At 42.8% G+C, this 21,275-nt stretch overlaps 2 protein-coding genes across 2 annotated transcripts; both read right to left on the minus strand.

The window, feature by feature from the left end:
• Positions 1–9,564: 9,564 nt before the first annotated feature.
• LOC128734257 (ATP-binding cassette sub-family F member 3) lies at positions 9,565–12,501 on the minus strand. The gene is made up of 5 exons (XM_053828338.1): positions 12,135–12,501; positions 10,738–12,064; positions 10,504–10,678; positions 10,046–10,447; positions 9,565–9,983 (listed from the first exon to the last, which is right to left on the minus strand). The coding sequence occupies exons 1-5, from the start codon at positions 12,205–12,207 to the stop codon at positions 9,828–9,830; spliced, it is 2,133 nt and encodes a 710-aa protein (XP_053684313.1). The 5' UTR covers positions 12,208–12,501; the 3' UTR covers positions 9,565–9,827.
• A 5,000-nt stretch (positions 12,502–17,501) lies between these two features.
• Positions 17,502–18,751, minus strand: LOC128735227 (jerky protein homolog-like). Its single transcript, XM_053829720.1, has 2 exons — positions 18,016–18,751; positions 17,502–17,968 (listed from the first exon to the last, which is right to left on the minus strand). Exons 1-2 carry the CDS (start codon positions 18,749–18,751, stop codon positions 17,502–17,504), a joined length of 1,203 nt encoding a protein of 400 aa, XP_053685695.1.
• Positions 18,752–21,275: the final 2,524 nt, after the last annotated feature.

Here is a 21,275-nt window from a genome sequence, read left to right on the forward strand (position 1 = left end):
CTTTTACTCAAACACTCGGCAGATCCAACATCGTTAATGAGCCAAGACAAACAAAGCCGAAACTTTATCACTTATTACTTATTATTATCTGTTATCCTTTTCGCACGGATGATGTATGATGCGCATTCATTTGCCACCGGATCGGATGGCAAGAGAGCAAAAAGGAACCCCTAAAAAGAAAAACAAATCATTTAAGTGGGAAAACACTCGGCGACTCAACTGGATCGAACCCTTTTTGTACTTCTGTTGGGCTACCTTCTAGTAAGGAGAAACAAAAACTATTACTTTGTTGTACGTACGAACGCACCCTTTCTGTATAGACATAATTTCGCCTCTCGGAAAGACGCGCAGTCAGCCATGAAAAATATTCTGCTCTCGATGATGGTGACTTTTGCGCCTTCCGGCTGGCATCCAGACTGTCTATGGCTGGTAAATCATTTTTGTCATAATAATAAATTACGAATCTCGATACAACTCGGAACTACTGCTAGCCAGTTTCCCGTCGGTTACCAAAATTTTACATTAATGGTTTTATCGTGTAGAAGTTAGTTCAATCCTTTCATTAGGTGATGCCATCAAGTAAAGTAAATATTAGCGTGATGATCCGGAACGACCTTTGATCGAGATAAAAAAATTTACAAATGAATTTGCTTAATTCAGTGATGATTCAGATCTGATTTGGCCTGCAACGGGCCTCCACTGATAGGCAATGTAAAGTGCCCCTCTCATCACTTTTTGAATTTCCTTCATTTGTTTGGTTCAAATTGAAGTAAGCATACTGCAGTTGCTTTTGATATCTTATTTCTTATATTCTTTTAAAGTTTCTCTTATGGAATACTAAAAAAAGAGTTTTACTTAAAGAAAACAAAATCAATTTGTATTGGAAAAAATACTTCTGGTTCGTCTTTGTTAAAAATCTCCAACAAAAAAAATGTATCTCCGTCAATATTTCATCGCAGACAAAAACAGAACACCATTCGTCTCCATTGTATCTTCGAAATCTTATTTTTATCTCAGTAAGGTTTTATCTCGGTAATATCTCAGTCAATTCTAAACGGATTTTGCTGGATCGCTTACCAATCGATTCACAAAACGTGTGCCTTTTCTGTGGTTTTCAGAAAAAATGGGGCTTTACTGCAAACTGGTGAAATTTTTACATAAATTCAATCAATTTTCGTGCATTTAGGTAAGCTTTCAGCCAATCATGTTTGAGCATTTTCGGGTATGAACTTGTTACTTCTATTGCATTTATCAAGTAGATGTGGGAATGAAATCCATCGTTGTTATAACCTTTCTGTCTAATTATTGTCATTTTATTGAATAGGGGAGTGTCGTCGTGGTTGGGCTACGTTTTGGAATTCGCTCATAACTTTCGTTTCAAAAGGAATTTTGTAAATCTAAATACATCGTTGCAAAGGTCTAAGAATAGGAGGTATATTTGCGGAAAGTTGAACTGGTTGCTTGAAAAATAAAAAAGTTATAGACATTTACGCGAAGACAAAAAATGTTGTCATAGCCGGGCCATGTTGCACAGGTTGGGCCACCGCAGAAAATCTATCAGATGTTTAACTTCATTGCTGAAGCTTAGTCTGATTCCATTCAGTGTAGGGGAAGTAAGAGTATGTCTCCTCTGCCTAGTAAATGGTATCAGACTGTTTTGGAGGGGTTTATATTAAGCCCCTCTCGTAGGCACCATGAGATAGTGGAGTTTAGAGCCCCTTGCATACGTCTGGACAGCACTGCGTCAAATTTACTTCTGACAATGAGTACCACGTCGTCGGCGTACGCAATGACTTCATAGCCATGCTGTGATAGCTTGTGCAAGAGTGCGTCGACCACCAGTGACCAAAGCAAGGGGGCAGAACTCCTCCTTGAGGACATCCTTTGATCGCTGAGATTGTGATCGACGTATCTCCCAATGAGGCTGTGATTTCCCTGCTTGACAGCATTGCTTTAATCCAGCTCATTGACGGCTGCTCAGTTCCCTTAATTAGGAGAGCCGTGTTAATTGAGGCGAATGACGTGTTATCGAAGGCACCTTCAATGTCAAGAAAAGCACAAAGTGCCGTCTCTTGATATCAAAGCGACTTCTCAATTAGCGTCACTAGGCAGTGAAGTGCGGTTTCCGTAGATTTACCGCATTGATAAGCATGTTGATTGCCATGTAAAGGAGAATTCTTTAGAAACTCGTTACGGATGTGAATATCCGTGATTTTTTCCATTAACCTGAGAAGCGTTGATATCAGACTAATTGGTCTGAAAGCTTTTGGCATAGTTTTGGCAACGTAAAGCTGGCACGAAAGAGGTTGATGAGCTCGGACATTATAATCTCGTCCGCTTTTTGTAAGAAGATGGGAAGTGTGCCATCCGGACCCGGAGACTTCATTGTTTTAAAGGAGCTGAGTGCCCAATTGATTGAAGCCTCCGTAAACAGTCGGTGCGCAAGTAACTAGAACCGAGTCGCTTGACACATTGCGCGACGACTCAACTTGCTGTTGCGCGCCGACGCCGCGTCCAGTGGACATTGTCGAACCAGGGAAATGCGTGTTTATAAGAATCTCCAACGTTTCCCTAGTAGTAACAGTGAGACTGCCATCTTCTTTTTTCAATTGCCCTGGGCCATTAAGGTGGTCCTTGGCTAACGCTTTTTGGAGTCGCGCCGCCACAGGCAGAGTCTGGATGCTTTCGCAAAACTTGACTCTGGACTATCTTTTGGCTTTGCGAAGCTCTGCGTTGTATTTGATGAGAGATGCCATGTAGGCCTCCCAATTAGACGTGATCTTGGCCCTGTTGAATAAACGCCTAGCCTCCCGACGAAGGTTGCTGAGCGATTCATTCCACCAGGGTACGTCACGGCAGACTGTCCGCATGATTAACGGACAGTCTGCAGTATAAGCATCAATAATCCTACTGTGTAGGTCATTGACTGCAGCGTCCAGCTCAGCTGGTGAGCGTATATTGAAGTGACAGGAATTCCGAGAGTTTCCCAGATGTTCTTTGAACGAACTCCAGTTGGTTTTCTTCAGATTTCTGTATTGTTCTCTTCTGAGAGAGTTTGTCTCAATATCAAAAACGATATGCCTGTGGTCTGATAAAGTTGGTTCGTCAAAAACATGGCAGTTTTTGACCTTCTCAGCTATAGAAGTGCTGCACAAAGTGAGGTCTAGGACCTCATCTCTGATAGCATTAACAAAAGTGGGGACATTCCCTACATTGCATACATTGACTTTATTAGCAGTTAAGTATTCAAGTAGGTACTCACCCCTGCTATTTACATCCGTGCTGCCCCAAATCGTGTGGTGGGCATTGGCATCGCAGCCCATCAGGAACGGCACGCTGATGGCCCTGCTGTACCGCATGAGAGCGGCAACCTCGGATGGCGGTATGTCGTCCTTGTCGCCCGGGAAGTATGCGGACGCCACGACCAGATCCTGATTCCCCGTCGTTGTTCGCACTTCCAGTTCGACAGCGACGACATCGCGTTGAATGAATTCTGTAATGGAAGAAAATTGTATTTCCTTCGTTAGCAGAATTGCAGACCTAGGTTTGGTCTGCGTGTCACAGTAGATTAACTTACCGTAGTTTCCTAGGCCGAGAATTCTCGTGCCGTGAACCCAAGGTTCTTGGATGAAGGCAGCTGTTAGCTGCTGGTTTACGAACTTTCGACCAAAAACACTAGAAGCGCCCTTGGCATGATGAAGGTTCGTTTGCACGCAGCGAAGACTGCCCGCTATGTTACTGGTTTACCGTTCTTGGCAGAGTCGTTAGACTCAGAACCTGACGGACGGCTGCCAGTGGCGTGAACGCGTTTTTGATTTGCCTGCTTCCCTACATCAGAGCGCCTCGATGGCTACAGTAGACTGGAGACCGAATTACGGCCGGCGCTTTTCGGTCGATTCTGGTTTTTGCGAGTGGTTGGTGGTTGATGCAGAGCTCCTTTTCGGGAAACCTTGCGAACTTTCGCAACCGTCGCGGACGTTGGTTGGTGGTTGATGCAGATTCCCCTTACGGGGAACCGTGCGAACCTGCGCTACCATTGCCGACGTGCCTGGCGCAGGTGGTTGCGAAATTCCCTCGCGAGGTCGCCCCGCAGGAACCTTCGCCGCTCCTGGCGGAGAATCCCCCAATCGGCAGTTGGCTGCTCATCGGCCAACCTGTCGCATGCGAGCCTTGCCGAACATATAATTTAGCATGAAGCCCTGCCTGACAATCAGGTTAGCAGACAGAATGTCTATCTCCAACGCCAGTTCGACGATATTCCCTGCCACGCTGCGACGAAGTACACGCCCCGTTTGTGTAGTGAAACCGTCGTTCTGATTTTGGAGCAGACGGAGGATCCTCTCACTCGAAGTTTCCACACTGTTCGAGAAATACCCCGGGGCGTCGGGAGGTCCTTCATGGTGTATGTTCTCAGCAGCGCTTCATCCCACGGCTTGAGAGTAGGTACCGTAGTCTCCAGCCATCTCACTGTCTCCACGTCGGCACACACGAGAAGCAGGTAGCCGTTCTTGGACTGACAGCTCTTGAACTTTGGCCGTATGGCTGGAGAGTCCTGTTCCGCAATGCAGTTCAGGATTTCTTTGCTCACTATACGAAACGCCTGTTTAGGGTTTGGGCACAGGCGGTCTTTTGTTTTTGCGCACTCTAGGTCGTTTAGTGTTTGGACCCTTTTGCGCTAGTGTTTGGCGACGCAGTCTCCTCAGACCGTTGCCGCTTGCTCTGCTCGAAAGGTCGCGGCAGCTGGTCGGCAGGGCAGAGGGCCAGTTTCATGGCCTCTTCCTCTGTGTATCCCTTGCTGAGATACCGCTTGTGCCGCCTTTTCTGTGCACTGGAGAGTCGGTTCAGACCACCACGAGACGACATTGGTGCCCCATGATCGTCTGGTTGCGTCTCCGAATCGGGAAGATTATCCGCTCGACTTTCCACACTCCCTTTTGGCGAACTCAGGATCAGCGAGGAGACTGAAGGTCCTCCGTACAGCGAGTCGCTGTCGAGGTTGAAGGTTTCCTCCAACTCTTCATGCTTCGGTCGACTTATTACGCTCGATTCCGAAGAATCACGCGCAATGGAGTCCTCCGACTCCATTGGTTCCGGCTTTGGAAGGCAACCGGCCCCTTGAAGTGTTGAATTTTTTATATTGTTCTCCATAAAGAATCCCACGAGTTGAGGGGAAAGAATAGTCCGCCACATCCGAGCCCCTCATGATGCAGTGAGGGCAGATTACTGTGAAGGGCGCCCTGGTACTCCACAGGCTCCATTAGCGGCTGAGTATTTGCAGAGCCCCCCCCCCTCCACCATTCATCCCTCGGCACAGGTCGCATCATGACACCTTGGATTAGGGGTTTTATCCATTTTCGTTTTACATTCTAGCCATGGATAACAGCTATTAAAAACCATCCTCCTTAGGGGCTTTGGACCCTCTGCTCTGGTTCCCAGTATTTTTGGTTTATTCGAACCTGTTCCTATTGAGATCCGTCATTTGCAGGCGGAGAATTTGCACTCAGCCTTCGCATGAGTGCCCCCTTCTCTGTCCGCATACGACCCTAGTTTCCACCGGTTGTCCGATTTCCACTAAGGAACGTATCCCGGTTCCCGGATGGTACCACGAGGAGGTAGAGATAGGAGTTGCTGAATAAGAGGCTGTGGAACTTCGCTGAAGTTCTGGAGCGCATTATTCGGCCATTTATCATCCAAATGTTCAAATTAGTTTTTCGCCCTCGCTGGGTTACCCACGATCACCGAAATTTTCAAAGCGAAAACTATTGAATGTATAAACAACGTCGATGGTTGCTAACCAATCGTTCCGCGCACTTCTGTTCTACAAACTGTGAAAACTAGATCACCTATTTTAACTCACTTTGATTTGTATTTCATTTGTATGGGAGCCCCCCCTCCCCTCATAAAGGGGGGAGGGGTCCTAATTCACCATAGACAACCTTTCTGCTTTCTAAATCCCCACATACCAAATTTGCATCTAAACCCCCCCCCCCATGCCAAATTTGGTTCCAGTTGCTTGATTACTTCTCGAGTTATGCAGAAATTTGTGTTTCATTTGTACGAGAGCCCTCTCCCCTCCCTCGCCCTCTTAGTGGGGAAAGGGGTCGCTAACCATCATAAGAACCTTCCCCGGCCCCAAAAACCCCTACAGTACTTTAAAATTCAGGAACCCCAAAAACCGCCGATCAGTTCAGTAGTTATCGATTCTATAAGGAACATACAGACAATAATTCGTTTTTATTATCGCATATCATGCCAAAATTGAGGAAGCCAGCAACGTAGCGCCTCGTGATGTTTTCTCATTCGACTTGCCGCATATTACTGCTGATACCGTAATTGCTGCTTTGGGTAAGCTGAAGTCTTCGAATACAGTCGGACCGGACGGTATCCCCTCTGCAGTTCTGAAACGATGCGGTATTGTACTTAGCTGCCCTATCGCTAAGCTTTTGAATATGTCGGTACAGCAACGCAAATTTCCTGATCGATGTAAATTTTCTTACCTTTTCCCAATTCACAAAAAAGGTGATAAACGCGACATTACTAAATATCGTGGGATCACGTCCATGTGCGCCTGTTCAAAACTGTTCGAGATCATTGTTAATGATGCTTTGTTCGCTTGTTGCAAATTCTACATTGACGCTGAGCAGAATGGATTTTATCCTAAAAGATCAGTTACCACTAACCTGATGCAGTTTGTTTCTCGCTGTATACAAAGCCTGGACTCCAGCTTTCAAACCGATGCTATTTATTTAGACCTGAAAGCTACCTTCGACCGTGTAGACCATGGAATACTGTTAGCCAAGATGGAGCGACTTGGTGTTTCAACGGACGCCACCTGCTGGTTTAGATCATACTTAACTAATCGAAGTGTGTGTGTCAAAGTGGGATCTACTGTTTCCTACTGCTTCTCCAATCGTTCTGGAGTTCCGCAAGGCAGCAACCTGGACCCGCTTCTTTTCTCCATTTTTATTAATGACGTTTCGCTTTTGCTACCGCTTGGCTGTCGACTGTTTTATGCTGACGATACGAAAATCTTTAAAGTCATCACGTGCCAAAGCGATTGTGTGGACCTACAGGAATACCTGAATACTTTTGTTGACTGGTGTGCCGCAAACTGCTTAACGTTAAGTATTGACAAGTGCAACATAATTTCATTCTGTCGAAAGCGTGTGCCAATTGAGTATAACTACACTATTTCCGGCCACAGCCTCGTCCGGGTACAATGCATAAAAGATCTTGGAGTCTTACTAGTGTGTGGCAGGTGGAAAATACCTGCGAACAATATATGCGCCAACAAAGGGGTGCCTACTGTATATTCATGGTTATCAGTTGACAGCAACTCCGACACGTCAATCCGTGGATCACAGCATGCGTTGCTATTTCTACGGATCTAAGCATGCTCTGAAATTCCTTCATAGAATCGGCCTCTTTTCCTGCTGGACTGTCAACGAGGTAAGGTGTGTGATTGATTTGCTCCCTGCGCTACCTGGCAAGCCACACAACTAGATAACGAACTGACATTCAGGAACCACTATGACAGCATCTTATCCCGGGCTAACCGCCAACTTGGACTCATTTTTAAAATCGCTGATGAGTTTCGCGATCCTCTATGCCTGAAATCGCTTTATTGCTCACTTGTCAGATCAATCCTCGAAACGAATTCCATTGTATGGTGCCCATTTCATGCTAATTGGATCAATAGAATCGAAATGGTGCAGAAAAAGTTCATCCACTACGCGCTTCGTCATCTGCCCTGGAGAGATCCGTTGAACCTGCCGTCGTATGAAGATCACTGCCGACTTCTTGGTATCCTGCCTCTGGAATCCAGAGGACGCATTGCCCAAGTGATTTTTACCGCGAAGTTATTATACAACCACGTCGATTATCCGTCGCTACTACAACAGCTGAACATATATGCTCCAATCAGACCGTTACGTCAACGAAATTTCTTACTCTTGGAACCGCGGAACCGATTATTTGGAGCTAATGAGCCATTTAGATTTATGGGCCATCGGTTCAATGAAATGTTCTATATGTTTGACTTCAAAGTGCCAATCAACATTTTCCGTGAACGTCTAGTTAATGCTTTCAGCAGAAGTTAGAATTATCTTATTCATTAAGACTGTGAGTCAGATGAATTTTTATAATACAAATAAACAAATAAACAAATAGGTATAGTAGATAGCTCTGCGTGGTTCTACGTCAATAGATGGTAGTGATGCAACCTTCCACTTTTTATTGCCGTCTTACCGAAGGGTGTCAAAAACTACTTGCACTGGACGGATAGCTCTCGGCGGACTTTTTAAAGTGGTGGTTGCAATCGTGGAAAAATCGTGGATTAATAATGTTTAGTCGATTTCTAACGCATTTCAAGGGAAACTAGCAGTCATTAACTTTTCATTGAAGAGTTTAATTTCAGAATCAGTTTTTGGGCTCAAAAGCGGAGTTATAGAAGTGCACTCACTGCATTCTTCTTGCCAATCTGAACGCAGCGAATATATTTTCATGAGCAAAATTTTGGTTTCAAATAAAAAAACAATTTTTAAAATATGCAGAATTGATGACGACTAATTTCATCTTCATTCAACATTTTCATATCAAAAAACGGTTTCGATTTTGGTAACATAAACGACACGCGTTTGTTCCCTACTGTCCAAATCCTACTGTATTTCGATAATAATATGTCATTTTACGGATATTCATATCTCAGCCCATTGAAGACATCCTGTTTATAACACGTGAACGATAAAATTATTTATTAGATCATCTGTAAGCAATTGGTGGGACGATAAAGTTTACGTTTGAATTTCCTACTCAAAATAACATTCTTGGGGTTTATTTTGGCAGATCCCAGTCTTTTTACGCCCGAAGTAGGCGCCCTAATACGCTCAACGCAGAGAACTTCAAGCGCCGAGCCACACGCCCGTATATAGGTAGGCCTAATACGTTTGTGTGGTTTTGCGGGTTCGTGTTCATGCAAACTACATGAATACGAATTGCTTCTATACAGGCGTGTCGCTTGCCACTCCATCTGCAGAACGCTTAAGTGTATTTGGGAGTATTCAGAGGATCAATCAACATCGAGGAGTCTGCGGCATGGCATTGTTTGAAGCATGATAGTTCAAGTGGTCATTCCATGACCACCTCCGAAGAGTAAAACGGATGACTCTGCGCTGCACCGATTCGATTCGGCTAACTCCTTTTTAATAGTAGTACCATCCTCAGGGATGATTTGCAACACATTTGAATTTTAGGTTAATATAATTTTAGGAATAGGTACTATTTAAATCGCTCTGTAGAGGCTTCAATTTAAGCCGTGTCGTCTCGTCTCGTCTCGCAAGTGACGGCCACAAATTGGCTATATACAGGCGTTTCGCCTGTCACTCCATTTGCATAGCAATCAATCCCAATTTCCAAAGCTTTCACCGTAAAAATCGTTACTCAGAACCGTAGCGTGGCTATGGCCAGACTAGCTCTTGAGGGGCGCTTCGGCTTTGCGCTCTACTAATTGTTATGATTTGCTACTGTACTTTTACCATTATTAAAGAGAACTCCAGATATCTTCAGTATATGGGTTTATTTCGGCCAATAATACTACTATTAAATTGTTCTGGTGTACATTACTTGCCATTCCAACGGACACGGTATTCCACGATCTCAACAAATCACGTATTACAGTGTCTAACACAATGATCAAAAAGTGTGCCTCCTTTCGCATGCGGGTAACAATATTAGTAATAATAATTGTAATAATAATAATTATAGTTACAATCATAAATATATGCGACTGTTGGGTGTTCCTCGCTTTCTTTTCCGACGAAAGATAAACTTTACGCAAGCGCAGCTTCCAGCTCGCGCTCAACAATCTTGCGGTACTCATCGAAACCACCCTCTATGGTCTTCACCGTACCTTCGCCGCAGACCCACAGTTCCTTGCAGATCATACGAATCAGACGTTCGTCGTGGGATACGAGAATCACTCCACCCTGCGAATTAAATACCAACTGTTAGTTTTGTTGATTCCTTCAGGACTCATTGAAACACTCACGTTATACTTATTGATGGCCTTCCCCAGTGCTTCGATCGTTTCGATATCCAAATGATTGGTCGGTTCATCGAGTACCAAAAAGTTGGGTCGGCCCATGCACATCTTCGCTAGGGCGACACGAGATTTCTGTCCTCCCGAGAGGGAAGCCACCACCTGCAGTGCCAAATCACCCGTCACACCGAAGCTACCCAGCTGACGGCGGTACTCTTCGATCGGTTTGCCCGGGTAGGCATTCTGCAGCAGCTCCACGCAACTGACCGACATATCCAGCTGATCGACGTGGTGCTGCGAGAAGTATCCTAACCGAAGGCCACGGTGCGGATGCACCAGGCCGCCCGTTGGCTGCAGAATGCCCATCACGATCTTGAGCAGTGTCGTCTTACCGGCACCGTTTTCACCGACCTACAAAAGTTGAATAACTTAATTGTGATTGTTTAATATCTCAGGATGGAACATACAATGCAAATTCTCGAGTCCAGATTAGCGCTCAAATTGACCAGCTTGAATATCACTTTATCGTCAGAATACTTAAACTGTACTTCGTTCAGTTGAAGCACCGGCGGATTCAACGGTTCCACCTCCGGGAATTTAATCGTAACTTCAATTTCCTTTTCCACCGGCTTAAGTTCTGGTCTGTAAAATAAATTAAAATTCTAAAATTTGTTCTTAACCAATAAAACAGTATGTCATACAATTTTTCCAGCATCTTAATCTTGGACTGCACACTGGCCGCACGGTTAGCATTGTACCGGAACCGATCGATGAACTCCTGCACGTGATTCCGATGCGCAAGCTGCGCTTCGTATTCTCGCCGCTGAGCTTTGTGCTTTTCGGTTCGCGTTTTATCGAACTGCTCGTAGTTTCCTTTGTACGTATCGATCCGTTGCGAGTGCAGGTGCAGAACGTCCGTCGGAACGGTGTCAAGGAAATTTCGGTCGTGGGACACGACCAGCAGCGTCGTAGGCCACGTTTGCAGATAGTTTTCCAGCCAGATGATGGCCTTGATGTCCAACATGTTGGTCGGTTCATCAAGCAGAAGCAAATCGGGCTTCGAAAAGAGCGCACGAGCCAGCGCCAAGCGCATTCGCCAACCACCGGAGAACGTCCGCGTCGGTCGAGCTTGCATCTCTTTACTAAAACCGAGACCGTTTAGTATGATGGAGGCACGTGCAGGCGCTTTGTCCGCTTCAATGAGCAAAAGCTGTGAATAAACTTCCGAAAGTTCGTGACTTAGCTCCGGCTCACTGGAACCGGCATTAATTTGTGCATTCAGTTCCCGTTCCTTTTGTAGCAGATCTAACCGAACGGTGTCCACCTCGAGAACACTATCGATAGCCAACGTATCGTCACCGACAACCTCCTGCTCAACGTGAAGAATGGTGATATGGCTAGGGATTTGCAGCTGTTTACCGGAAATCATCTTCAGGAGCGTCGTTTTACCCAATCCATTCCTACCAACGAAACCGTATCGACGACCGGATGCCAACAGCAAATCAGCATTCTGCAGCAGAACCTTATCCCCAAATGAAACATCAAAATTCTCGATCCGAATGTCCATCGACCGATTCGTTCCCTTCGCCTCCATCTTGTTGTCCTTTTTGCTAATAACTTGCGACGCTGTGGCCATTTGCAACACCGGCGCAGCCGGCGTCGTCGTTTTCGTAAGTTCACGCTTCTCCAACTTCTGCTGCCGTTTTGCTTCCGCTTTTTCTAGCTTTTTGGAATCCACCTTCAAGCTGTCGTCTCTTTGGACCACCCAAATGCTTTGAATATCGTCGTTGGCTACCTCCTGCGAGGCGGCCATCGCCTTCAGATGAATGGGAGCATTGAGAATTTTCGCCGAACGTCCGCCACCGGAGTCGCCGCCGGTAGCCGGTTTCAGCAAATCTAGGAAAATATCACAGATCTGTTTGATGTCATCTTCGCTCTTTTCCTGGGAAACCTCATGAAGAATAGCTCCGATCGCCTCGTAAACCTCTTCACCGTTCTCGAACTCATCCGCACCACTTTGAAGTACATCTACAAGTTCGAAATGATTAAATAACATCCAACCACTTGAAATCGCATATCGCGTGTGTGCAACAATTACCTTTCACATAGGTCAGCAGTTCCCCATCGATTGATGGGAATTCCCGCTTCAGCACTTCCGCACACGCTGCCATTATCACTCTGCACTCAAGTAATACAAATTTCTCCAATTGCCTCTGCTAACGGGTCACACGCCTTCAGTGCTCTCTACTCTAGCTCAAGTGTACCGCAATTGCACGATCACCCACAGCCACACCAAGCTACTAGCTTTGGAACACGCACTGCCGGAGCCCGAAGCAAGTAGGAAAACAGCAAACTTAGCTAGAACGAACTGATCACAAAGTAGTAGGTATGCAGAACTGAATTGAAGATTTCACAATAAAATTAGCACAAAACCACGAAAAACTGACACGACGAGGACACACTAGCGATTCTTGCTTCCTCCAAAACGGCGATGACAGGACAGGCGCCACAGGCGCAGCGAAAGTTGAACGTATGGAGGAATGTCAAAAAAATTCAGTCTTTTTCCATTCGTCCCCTGATGTTGGAGCAATATCAATCCCAGTGGGTTGGATATTGCTGATTGCAAGTAAAATTGTATTGCTAATCCTGACAAAAATGAGAATTTCATAAACGTTTGCACGGTGCCTAACCTGAACTCTGGTTTGACGTTTTTGTGTGTTTTGTTTTGATTCCCTTTGCAACCTAATTTTATTGCTAGTGGGTTTATTACTTGTAATTCGAACCACTTGGTTGCGGAAACCGGAAATGCGCGACTTTTCCGTAGCAGAAAAATGATAGCAGTTCTGCACAACATACATTTTTGTCATTTTTGCAGTTTTTTTGCTTCTGGGTCTTGCGAATAAGTAATCAAAACAAACCCCACAACACTGTCAAACCTGGGACGAAAAAAAAACGCATTGACATTAGCGTGCAATGCTTTATTGTTTTCTGGATAGGTCATCCAGTTGTGCGCTACATCGTACCGTGCACCCCCGTTGGTATATGACCTTCTTTAATCTGAACATTTTTAATCCGTACCCCGGTAATATGAATGTGTTCACATTAAAAATTGATCAAACGTCATACACAATTGACAGCTATATTTATCGAAATTGTCAAGTTTCACAGCTGCCAGGCGGTTACTATTTAAGTCTTAGGTCAAATTAACAGCCGGAAGCTTCGTACTGGGTTAACCGAGAGTGTTTTTGATTAAGGATCTGTTCAAAAACTGCAGTACAGCAGATCGCAGTTTTGCAGATTGCAGTTTTGCTTCACACTGTAGTAGGTGAGAGCAAGGAGCAAGATTTTATTAAACTTGTTTTGTAAAAACATCAGCATTTCATATAATCACCTTAGATGTTTTGGATCTGAAGAACACAACTGGGTTGTCTTAATGGGATTGTATAAATTATTGATAACTACGTGGAAGCTAATTTGTGAAATTTCATGCGCCACATAGAGTATTAGGCAGATAAAACAATAGCAAATTCGCACAGATAAAAACAGTAACTGCCAACGAAACGAATCTAATATTAATCAGGCAGATAACATAGATCGCCATTCAATGCAAAACTCAGGCAAAGACAATATGATTAAAGCCCAATTAAGTAACGCAAGAGCAGTGGCGACTCGTCCGCATGTTCAACCTGTTCATAGGACAGGCAACAAAATTCAGCCCGACAAAATTATTTTCATCTCTCGTTCATGATTCCGTTTGCCCGACGCATATGTAATACGAATTTTATTTTGACGGCATGTTTTCTTATTGGCATGCTCATTGCTTCATTATTGCAAACACGGTATAGAATTTCCCATTAGCTTGTTCAACGATACCATTGATCAGCTTACTACCACATATCCCCATGACCTGCGCTTTGATTCCATTTCATTCGGTTACGAAGCTGATGAGCAAAACGTTCAACACGACGTTTGAACGTTACTTTAGAATGATCAAGCATACCAACACATCATTCCTGGTGTTAATACTTGATACTGAAACTGAATTAGCCGAAAAAGCACCAGGAACAACGTGTTGGTACGAATGAGATAAAAAAGGAATGTGAAACACCTTCTACTCGATAACGTGGGAGCATTATTGTCTCATTAACTCGTTCATCTTTAGCATTGAACAACTTACTACCACATATCCCTTTGGCCTGCGCTTCGATTCCATTTTATTTAGTTACGAAGCTAATGAGCAAAACCGTTCAACACGTTTGAACGTTGCTCAATGAACAAGCGTACCCACACATTAGTCCTGGTGCGATTGTTGATACTGATTTAGCACCAGGAACAATGTGTTGGTACGAAGGGAATTTGAAAATAGAGCGCGGCTGGCATTCACTATCTGCAAAATTATCTCATTAACTCGTTCATCTTTAGCATTGAACAATTTACGCATATTGCTTGTGGTGCTCTGCATAGTTATAAGCCTATTTGTCACCGTGTGTGTGCATCGCAGTAAGGCGTTATCCTTGAATTTGGTTCAACAGGTACATTGAACGAAAATTTTCGGACCGTAGTTAAAATTCGGTGGTTGTTATTTAAAAGGTTGTACATTACCTAGTTCTGAGAAGATTATCATGGCTGCGGAGAATTGTGTTGTGCACGATGTTCTGAATCGACCTTTTGCTACACGGAGTATAGAAGAAAAAATGCTGTTGGTAAAAAGTGGAGTGCCACGTCCTGCAATGCAGGAATTAAAATCGATGTACAAACTGAAGGGTAAGGAAATGCACCGTAACTTTAACGTTCAATGCTACGAAACACACTGGCTATGTGGCTGGAGCAAATTAAACAAATTATTTTGTTGGCCTTGTTTACTGTTCAAGGGCAGTACTGTCTGGTCAAAGTCCGGTTTCGCGGACTTAAATCATTTATCCGCAGCAATAAAAAAAAGCTCATTCTAGCTCCAAGGAGCATATTAACAATGCACTTGCACTCACCACTTTTGGTACCAATCGCATAGATGAAGCACTTGATCACGGCCGGCTGGTGGCCAGGAACAGGCATAACGCAGAAGTAGTTAAAAACAGAAAAGGTTTGAAAACTCTCCTAGAAATAACATGCTACCTAGGCTCACATGGATTGGCATTTCGCGGGCACGATGAACAAGCAGATTCATTTAATCGGGGCAATTATAAAGATATTTGTACTCTCATTGCTTCAAAAGATCCACTTTTCTAAGAGTTTCTCGATAACAAACTTTTTAGCGGAACATCGTCAAGCATTAAGCATTGCACGCAGCTGTCAGTGCGTTTTTTTCCTCCCAGGTTTGACAGAGTTGTGGGGTTTGTTTTGATTACTTATTCGCAAGATCCAGAAGCAAAAAACTGCAAAAAGGACAAAAATATATGTTGTACAGAACTGTTATCATTTTCCTGCTTCGGAAAAGTCGGGTATTTCCGGTTTCCGCAAATAAGTGGCACGAATTACAAGTAATTAATCCACTAGCAATAAAATTAGGTTACAAAGGGAATCAAAACAAAACTCACAAAAACGTCAAACCAGAGTTGAGGTTAGGCACCGTGCAAAGGTTTATTCAAAATCAGCTCATTGAATGCATTAGGAAATTTGATGATCAAATATATTAAAAAAGAGGTGGAAGAAGCAGACTATGTATCAATTCTGCTGGACGAGTCTACTGATATGTCACGCTTGTCGCAGCTTTCGTGTGCCCTTCGGTACGTTAAAAAAGATGGTAATGTAATATCGAATGCTGTTATATATTACGGAACAATCATTTGTCTTTTTTTAATTTAAGGAACGCCAGTTGAGCGCTTCGTTCATTTAGCAGACGTAAGCAGTGATAAAAGTGCTGTAGCACTTGCGGCACACGTGGATACACTAGCTCATGCATTTGGTCTCGGAGGTGACAAGATTATTGCACAAAGTTATGATGGAGCATGTGTGATGTCAGGAGAGCAAAAGGGGGTCCAAGCTTTAGTGAAACAGAACTATCCAAAAGCTGGATTTATTCATTGCCGGGCTCATGTCTTAAATTTAGTACTACTTCATTCATCCATCAAAAACAAAAAAAACGGTCAGATTTTTTAACACGTTGTCATCACTGGCATCGTTTTTTACACAATCGCCAAAAAGGTGTAGCAAGTTAAAGGAATTCATGGACACAACAATTCCAAACGTATGCAAGACAAAGTGGGCGTATAGTTCACGAATGATAAACATCATCGATTTGAACTATTCGGCTATACTTACTTGTTTGGGTGAAATCTATCTCGGCGATTTTGAGTTTGACGCGGATACTTGCACTTCAGCAAGGGGCTTACACGGCTTTCTGCTTGAAACAAATACAATCTTTTTATTAAAATGCTTCTCCAGTATTTTTGTACACACGGACATGTTGTACACCATACTGCAGAGCAAAGAATTGGATATAATAGAATGTATCAAAAATATTAAATTGTGTCAAGTATCGCTTGACTCGTTAAAGGACGGTAAACATTTTGAAAAAGTATTTAACGAAGCGATAGAAATTTCTGGCGGAGATGGTCGAACTGAAAAATTATCTTACCGTCAACTGTATGATGAAATATTGAATAGAATCCAAGATGAAATGAGCGTTCGATTCCAAGAACTGAAAGAGTACAAGTTTATTGGACTATTAAATCAAGTGTCATTTGAAAATTTCAATACAACGTTTCCCTCGGAGTTACTTAAATCTCTAACGGATGTTTATAATGAATTTGATTCAACCAAGCTTTGTAATGAACTTAAAGTTCTATATTCCCGTGAAGAATTTCGTAACCGGAGCGTTAAAGAAATATTGTCATACATTTTGAAAAACGAACTCCAGCAGACTTTCTCAGAAATTTTAAAGCTTTGCAAATTGACATTAACCTTGCCAAATACTACAGGTACCGTGGAGCGTTCATTTTCTGTCTTGCGTCGACTTAAAAATTACATGAGAACGACTATGGGAGAAAGCCGACTTTTGGGATTGATGCTGATGGCAGTAGAGGGTGACTTCCTCAAGCAGCTCATGCAAAGGCCCTCATTTTATGAGGAAGTAATAGATGAGTTCGCTGGTAAAGTAAACCGTCGTATTCCGTTGTTATTTAAATAATATTTGATGCTTAAAATATAGATATGCGATAATAAAAAAGTTGCGTATTGGTTTGTATTTTTCGCTGTTTGAACAGGTACGCTAAACCCCCACGAGTCGCCACTGCGCAAGAGAATGACAATGAAAGAAGTAATAACTCGCTTTAGATTTATTTATTTGAATCAGTTTGTCCTCCATAACCAACACGATAAGTAAAACCGCTTATTGGATTAAATAGACTTGCTCATAGTGAATGTGACTTGTGTTTTTTTTTTAAATAAAAATATTTTCTTTTAAAGAATAACTCGATTATTTTATCACAAATTAGTTTTTACACCACGCATTTATTCTGTAAGGTTATCACAGGTCTATTCTTCGTCTTCGAAACTCCATTTCAATAAATTTGCTTCTTATGTTACTCAATTTAGTGACATCTAGCATTTCTTCTTCCTCTTCGAGGTAATCAATAAGAAAATCAATGCACTCCATAGCTTTTTCATGCTTCTCGGCTCCTTCGGTACAATGTTCCACAGTTATCCAGCTCTGATTATCCATCGAATCGTCAATTAGTTCGTTGTCGTTTCCGCCTGAACAATTTGATTCATTGAGATCAGAAATAGTTGATCCGTTCATAATATAATTGATTATTTCGTTATCATCGTAAATATCACAACCTTTCACTAAACAATTACCACTAGCATCACGAATTGAATCGTTTAACCAATCTTCGATGTCGTTTGCATTAGGGGGTTCATCTTGAAGCGTGTTAGTTACCGTTGAAACAAGCACCCGCATGTCTTCGTCGAGCATTGTGTCTTCTTCGGTGTCTTCCAAAAAAATTGAGGATACTCATCGAGAAGTTTTTTCCATGAACCTTCAATCGTTTTCGATGAAATTCCTTCCCATGATTGATGCAACCAATCAATTATCTGTCGCAAAGAAATTCGTTTTAACCTCTCTTCAAATACCAAGTCCTTGTAGTCGAGCAATAAGTGCACCAGTAGTTTCTTCTTGTAACGTTTCTTAATCGCATTAAGAACACCCTGGTCCATTGGTTGCCCCAAGGAGGTCACGTTGGAAGGCAAGAATAGCACTTTTATTTTACCGTCGTCACTTTCAAGCGGGCTGCCTCCATCGAAATGGGCAGAAAAATTATCTAGAACGAGTAGAGCTCGCGGTTCATGATTATTCTTCACGGCAAACGTTCTTACTGAAGGCACGAACTCTGAAATAAACCACTCTTTGAACAAAGCTCTGTTCATCCATGCCTTTTTCGAATGTTTATAGTAAACTGGAAGCAAGGTTTTGTCTTTCGGAAGATCTCTCGGATTTGCAGCCACTCCTAAGAAGAAAAGTGGAAGCTTGTTTGACCCATCGATGTTGCAGCAAGGCATAAACGTAATATGGTTTTTGATCACCTTCCTGCCTTCCGTAATATCTTCGTCGTGCAAGGCTAGTGAACGTGACGGTAGAACTTTTACAAATAATGCTGATTCATCAATTTCCCACTTTTCATACTGGTTAACAAGTATAGTTTGCATGAATCTATTCTTGAAGGCAGTAAATGCTTCAGTATCGCTAGATGCTCGTTCACCAGCAACAGTTAACATTTTTAACCCGTACCGTTTCCGGAACCGATCATACCAGCCATTACTAGCTATAAAAATAGTATCATTGGGATAGTTTTTGTGGTTTTTCAGCATTCCGAACAACAATTCAGCCTTCGCTTTAACGGTTACCTGGAATTATTACGTGTTTTTTGCTTCTTTCCTACATAATCCATATAGAAATCCAGCTTTTTACGAACCACAATGGCGGATGTGTTCGTAATATTTGAACGGCATCTTTGACATTTCACTAATACATCGCACGGCTTGTTTCCGTGCGTTCACGGTAAAACTAAAGGAATGTACGGAAAGAAAACGTGCGATGTATTAGGGAAATGTCAAAAATGCTGTTCAAATATTACGAACACGTCCGCCATTATGGCTCGTAAAAAGCTGGATACAGCTTGGTCAACGTCGACAAACTTGGACGCTTTCATTTTTCGTCTGCCTTCAACACCATTCCCTCGAAACTCGTTTTCCTTCTCCCGAATGAGTTCACGTTGCTTAGAAATATTGAGGATCGTAGATTTAGCAATATTGAACTTTTTAGAAACTTTTTCAAGTTTTTCATTCCGGTCTAGATCAGCGATCACCGCTAGTTTTTCCTTAAGGGTAAGCGTTATGTGTTTTCTTTTACTCTGTGGCTCCGGCGCTGTGGCATTGGCAGCATATGATAAACTGTAAATGAATCAAGCTTAGTTAAGCAAATTGGTAAACATTACCCATACGCAAATCACCTTTCCCCCTTTAAGGCAAGTGTGAAACTTTTTTTTCTCCCAGCAGCGGCATCGGTTATAAATGTGCTATAAATGGAACCAATTGGTTGAAAGATACGGTAAACATAGAAGGTACACAACTTACCTCTCTCCAGGAATCAAAATCGACCGTTTTTTTGGTAAAGTTTTTGTTATTTCTGATCGTAATTAACATTTTTGGACACGTTCCGTACATAGAGTGCCCAACTTGTGCTTATAGGAAAATGAATAGGGTTACCAAATATTCAAATTAAAAATGAACACGCTTAATCTGAATGAGGATTTTTTCATATTAGCGGGGGTCCACGGTAAATGAAAACACTTCGATAGAGTGTAATATCACAAAAATTCCTAAAAACCAAGTAAACTTGTGTCAAATTTATTTTGATTTAGCAATAACTGTTAGAATTAATTGAAAATTATTAAACAAAAAGTAGATGCGTAAAACTTTTTGAAAATATACATTTAAGTTCAATTTTGAGCGTTCTTTAATTAGCGTGTAAGGGCAAACCATCTGTCAGTGTGTTATTCATTGCTGCGATTCTGTTTGTTGACATTCAGTCAGAATTCCGGTTTTAAATACGGCAGGGGCGTAGCCAGAAAAGTTTCTTGGGGGCGGTTCTACAAAAAAAATCGGACGTAACCTAACCTTAAGCAGTTTATTTGAGAAATGGGAAATTATTTTCAGTGAAAAGCTATTTAGTTTGAAATTGACTGTTTTTCATTTGCCAAAAAGATCGAATTGAAATAAAATTAGACAAATGTTAAAATTTAGCCTCTCAGTTGGCATCGAGGTATGTTGTGTGTTCGAATCTCGGCTGGGAGAGGCTGTAAAAGTCAATAAGATCGAGCCTCTTCGGCCAGGATCGAAACAAGCTAACAAGTTATCCTGCCTGCTTTTCAAGATTGCCCTTGAGGTGGTAATTCGACAAACGGATATTGAAAAAAGAAGTTTGATTTTCAGTAAATGTAGCAAACTACGCAGGCTACGCGTTTTGATATTAAAACCAGAAACTTTGTCACGGCGGAGGCCATTTGCGCTAGACTGAAAGCGGAGGCTAGATTGGGTTGAAAATAAATGCGTTGAAGACCAAATACATGTATAGTAGAGGCTCAAACGAGAGCAACGTGCGCTTTCCGTGGACGGCAATTGTTGGCAGCAACGAATCAGAAGTGGTAGATGAGCTCGTATGTGGGATCGCTGGTGGCCAAAGACAGCAACACAAATGAGGAGATCCAGCAACGTATTCAAGCAGGACATCTTAGCCTACTTCGTAAAACGGCACGATCAAGAGGCATAAGCCGCCGTACGAAACTGACAATGTATCCAGCTTTTTACGAGCCATAATGACAAAGGTGTTCGTAATATTTGAACAGCATTTTTGACGTATCCCTAATACATTGTACGTTTTATTTCCGTACGTTCCTTTAGTTTCACCGTGAACGCGTGGAAACAAGACGTGCGATGTATTAGTGATATGTCAAAGATGCCGTTCAAATATTACGAACACGTCCGCCATTATGGCTCGCAAAAAGCTGGATAAACCCACTTCTGGACCGATAGTTTTTGAGAATTTGACAATGCGCACTGAGGACATACGCGCCCTTGTGGACGGTGGACCAGTGCTGTTAATATTCATCAGCATAACGTTCATGCTTCTGGATTATCAGTCTGCCTTGCATTGAAAATCTGCTTGCTTTGATTAAACGTGCATAATAACTAAATGCAGCAAGCATGAACTTCGTGCAAGAGAATATAGAATATCAGCGCC

The sequence above is a fragment of the Sabethes cyaneus genome, chromosome 2 (assembly GCF_943734655.1).
Source record: "Sabethes cyaneus chromosome 2, idSabCyanKW18_F2, whole genome shotgun sequence".
Taxonomy (NCBI): domain Eukaryota; kingdom Metazoa; phylum Arthropoda; class Insecta; order Diptera; family Culicidae; genus Sabethes; species Sabethes cyaneus.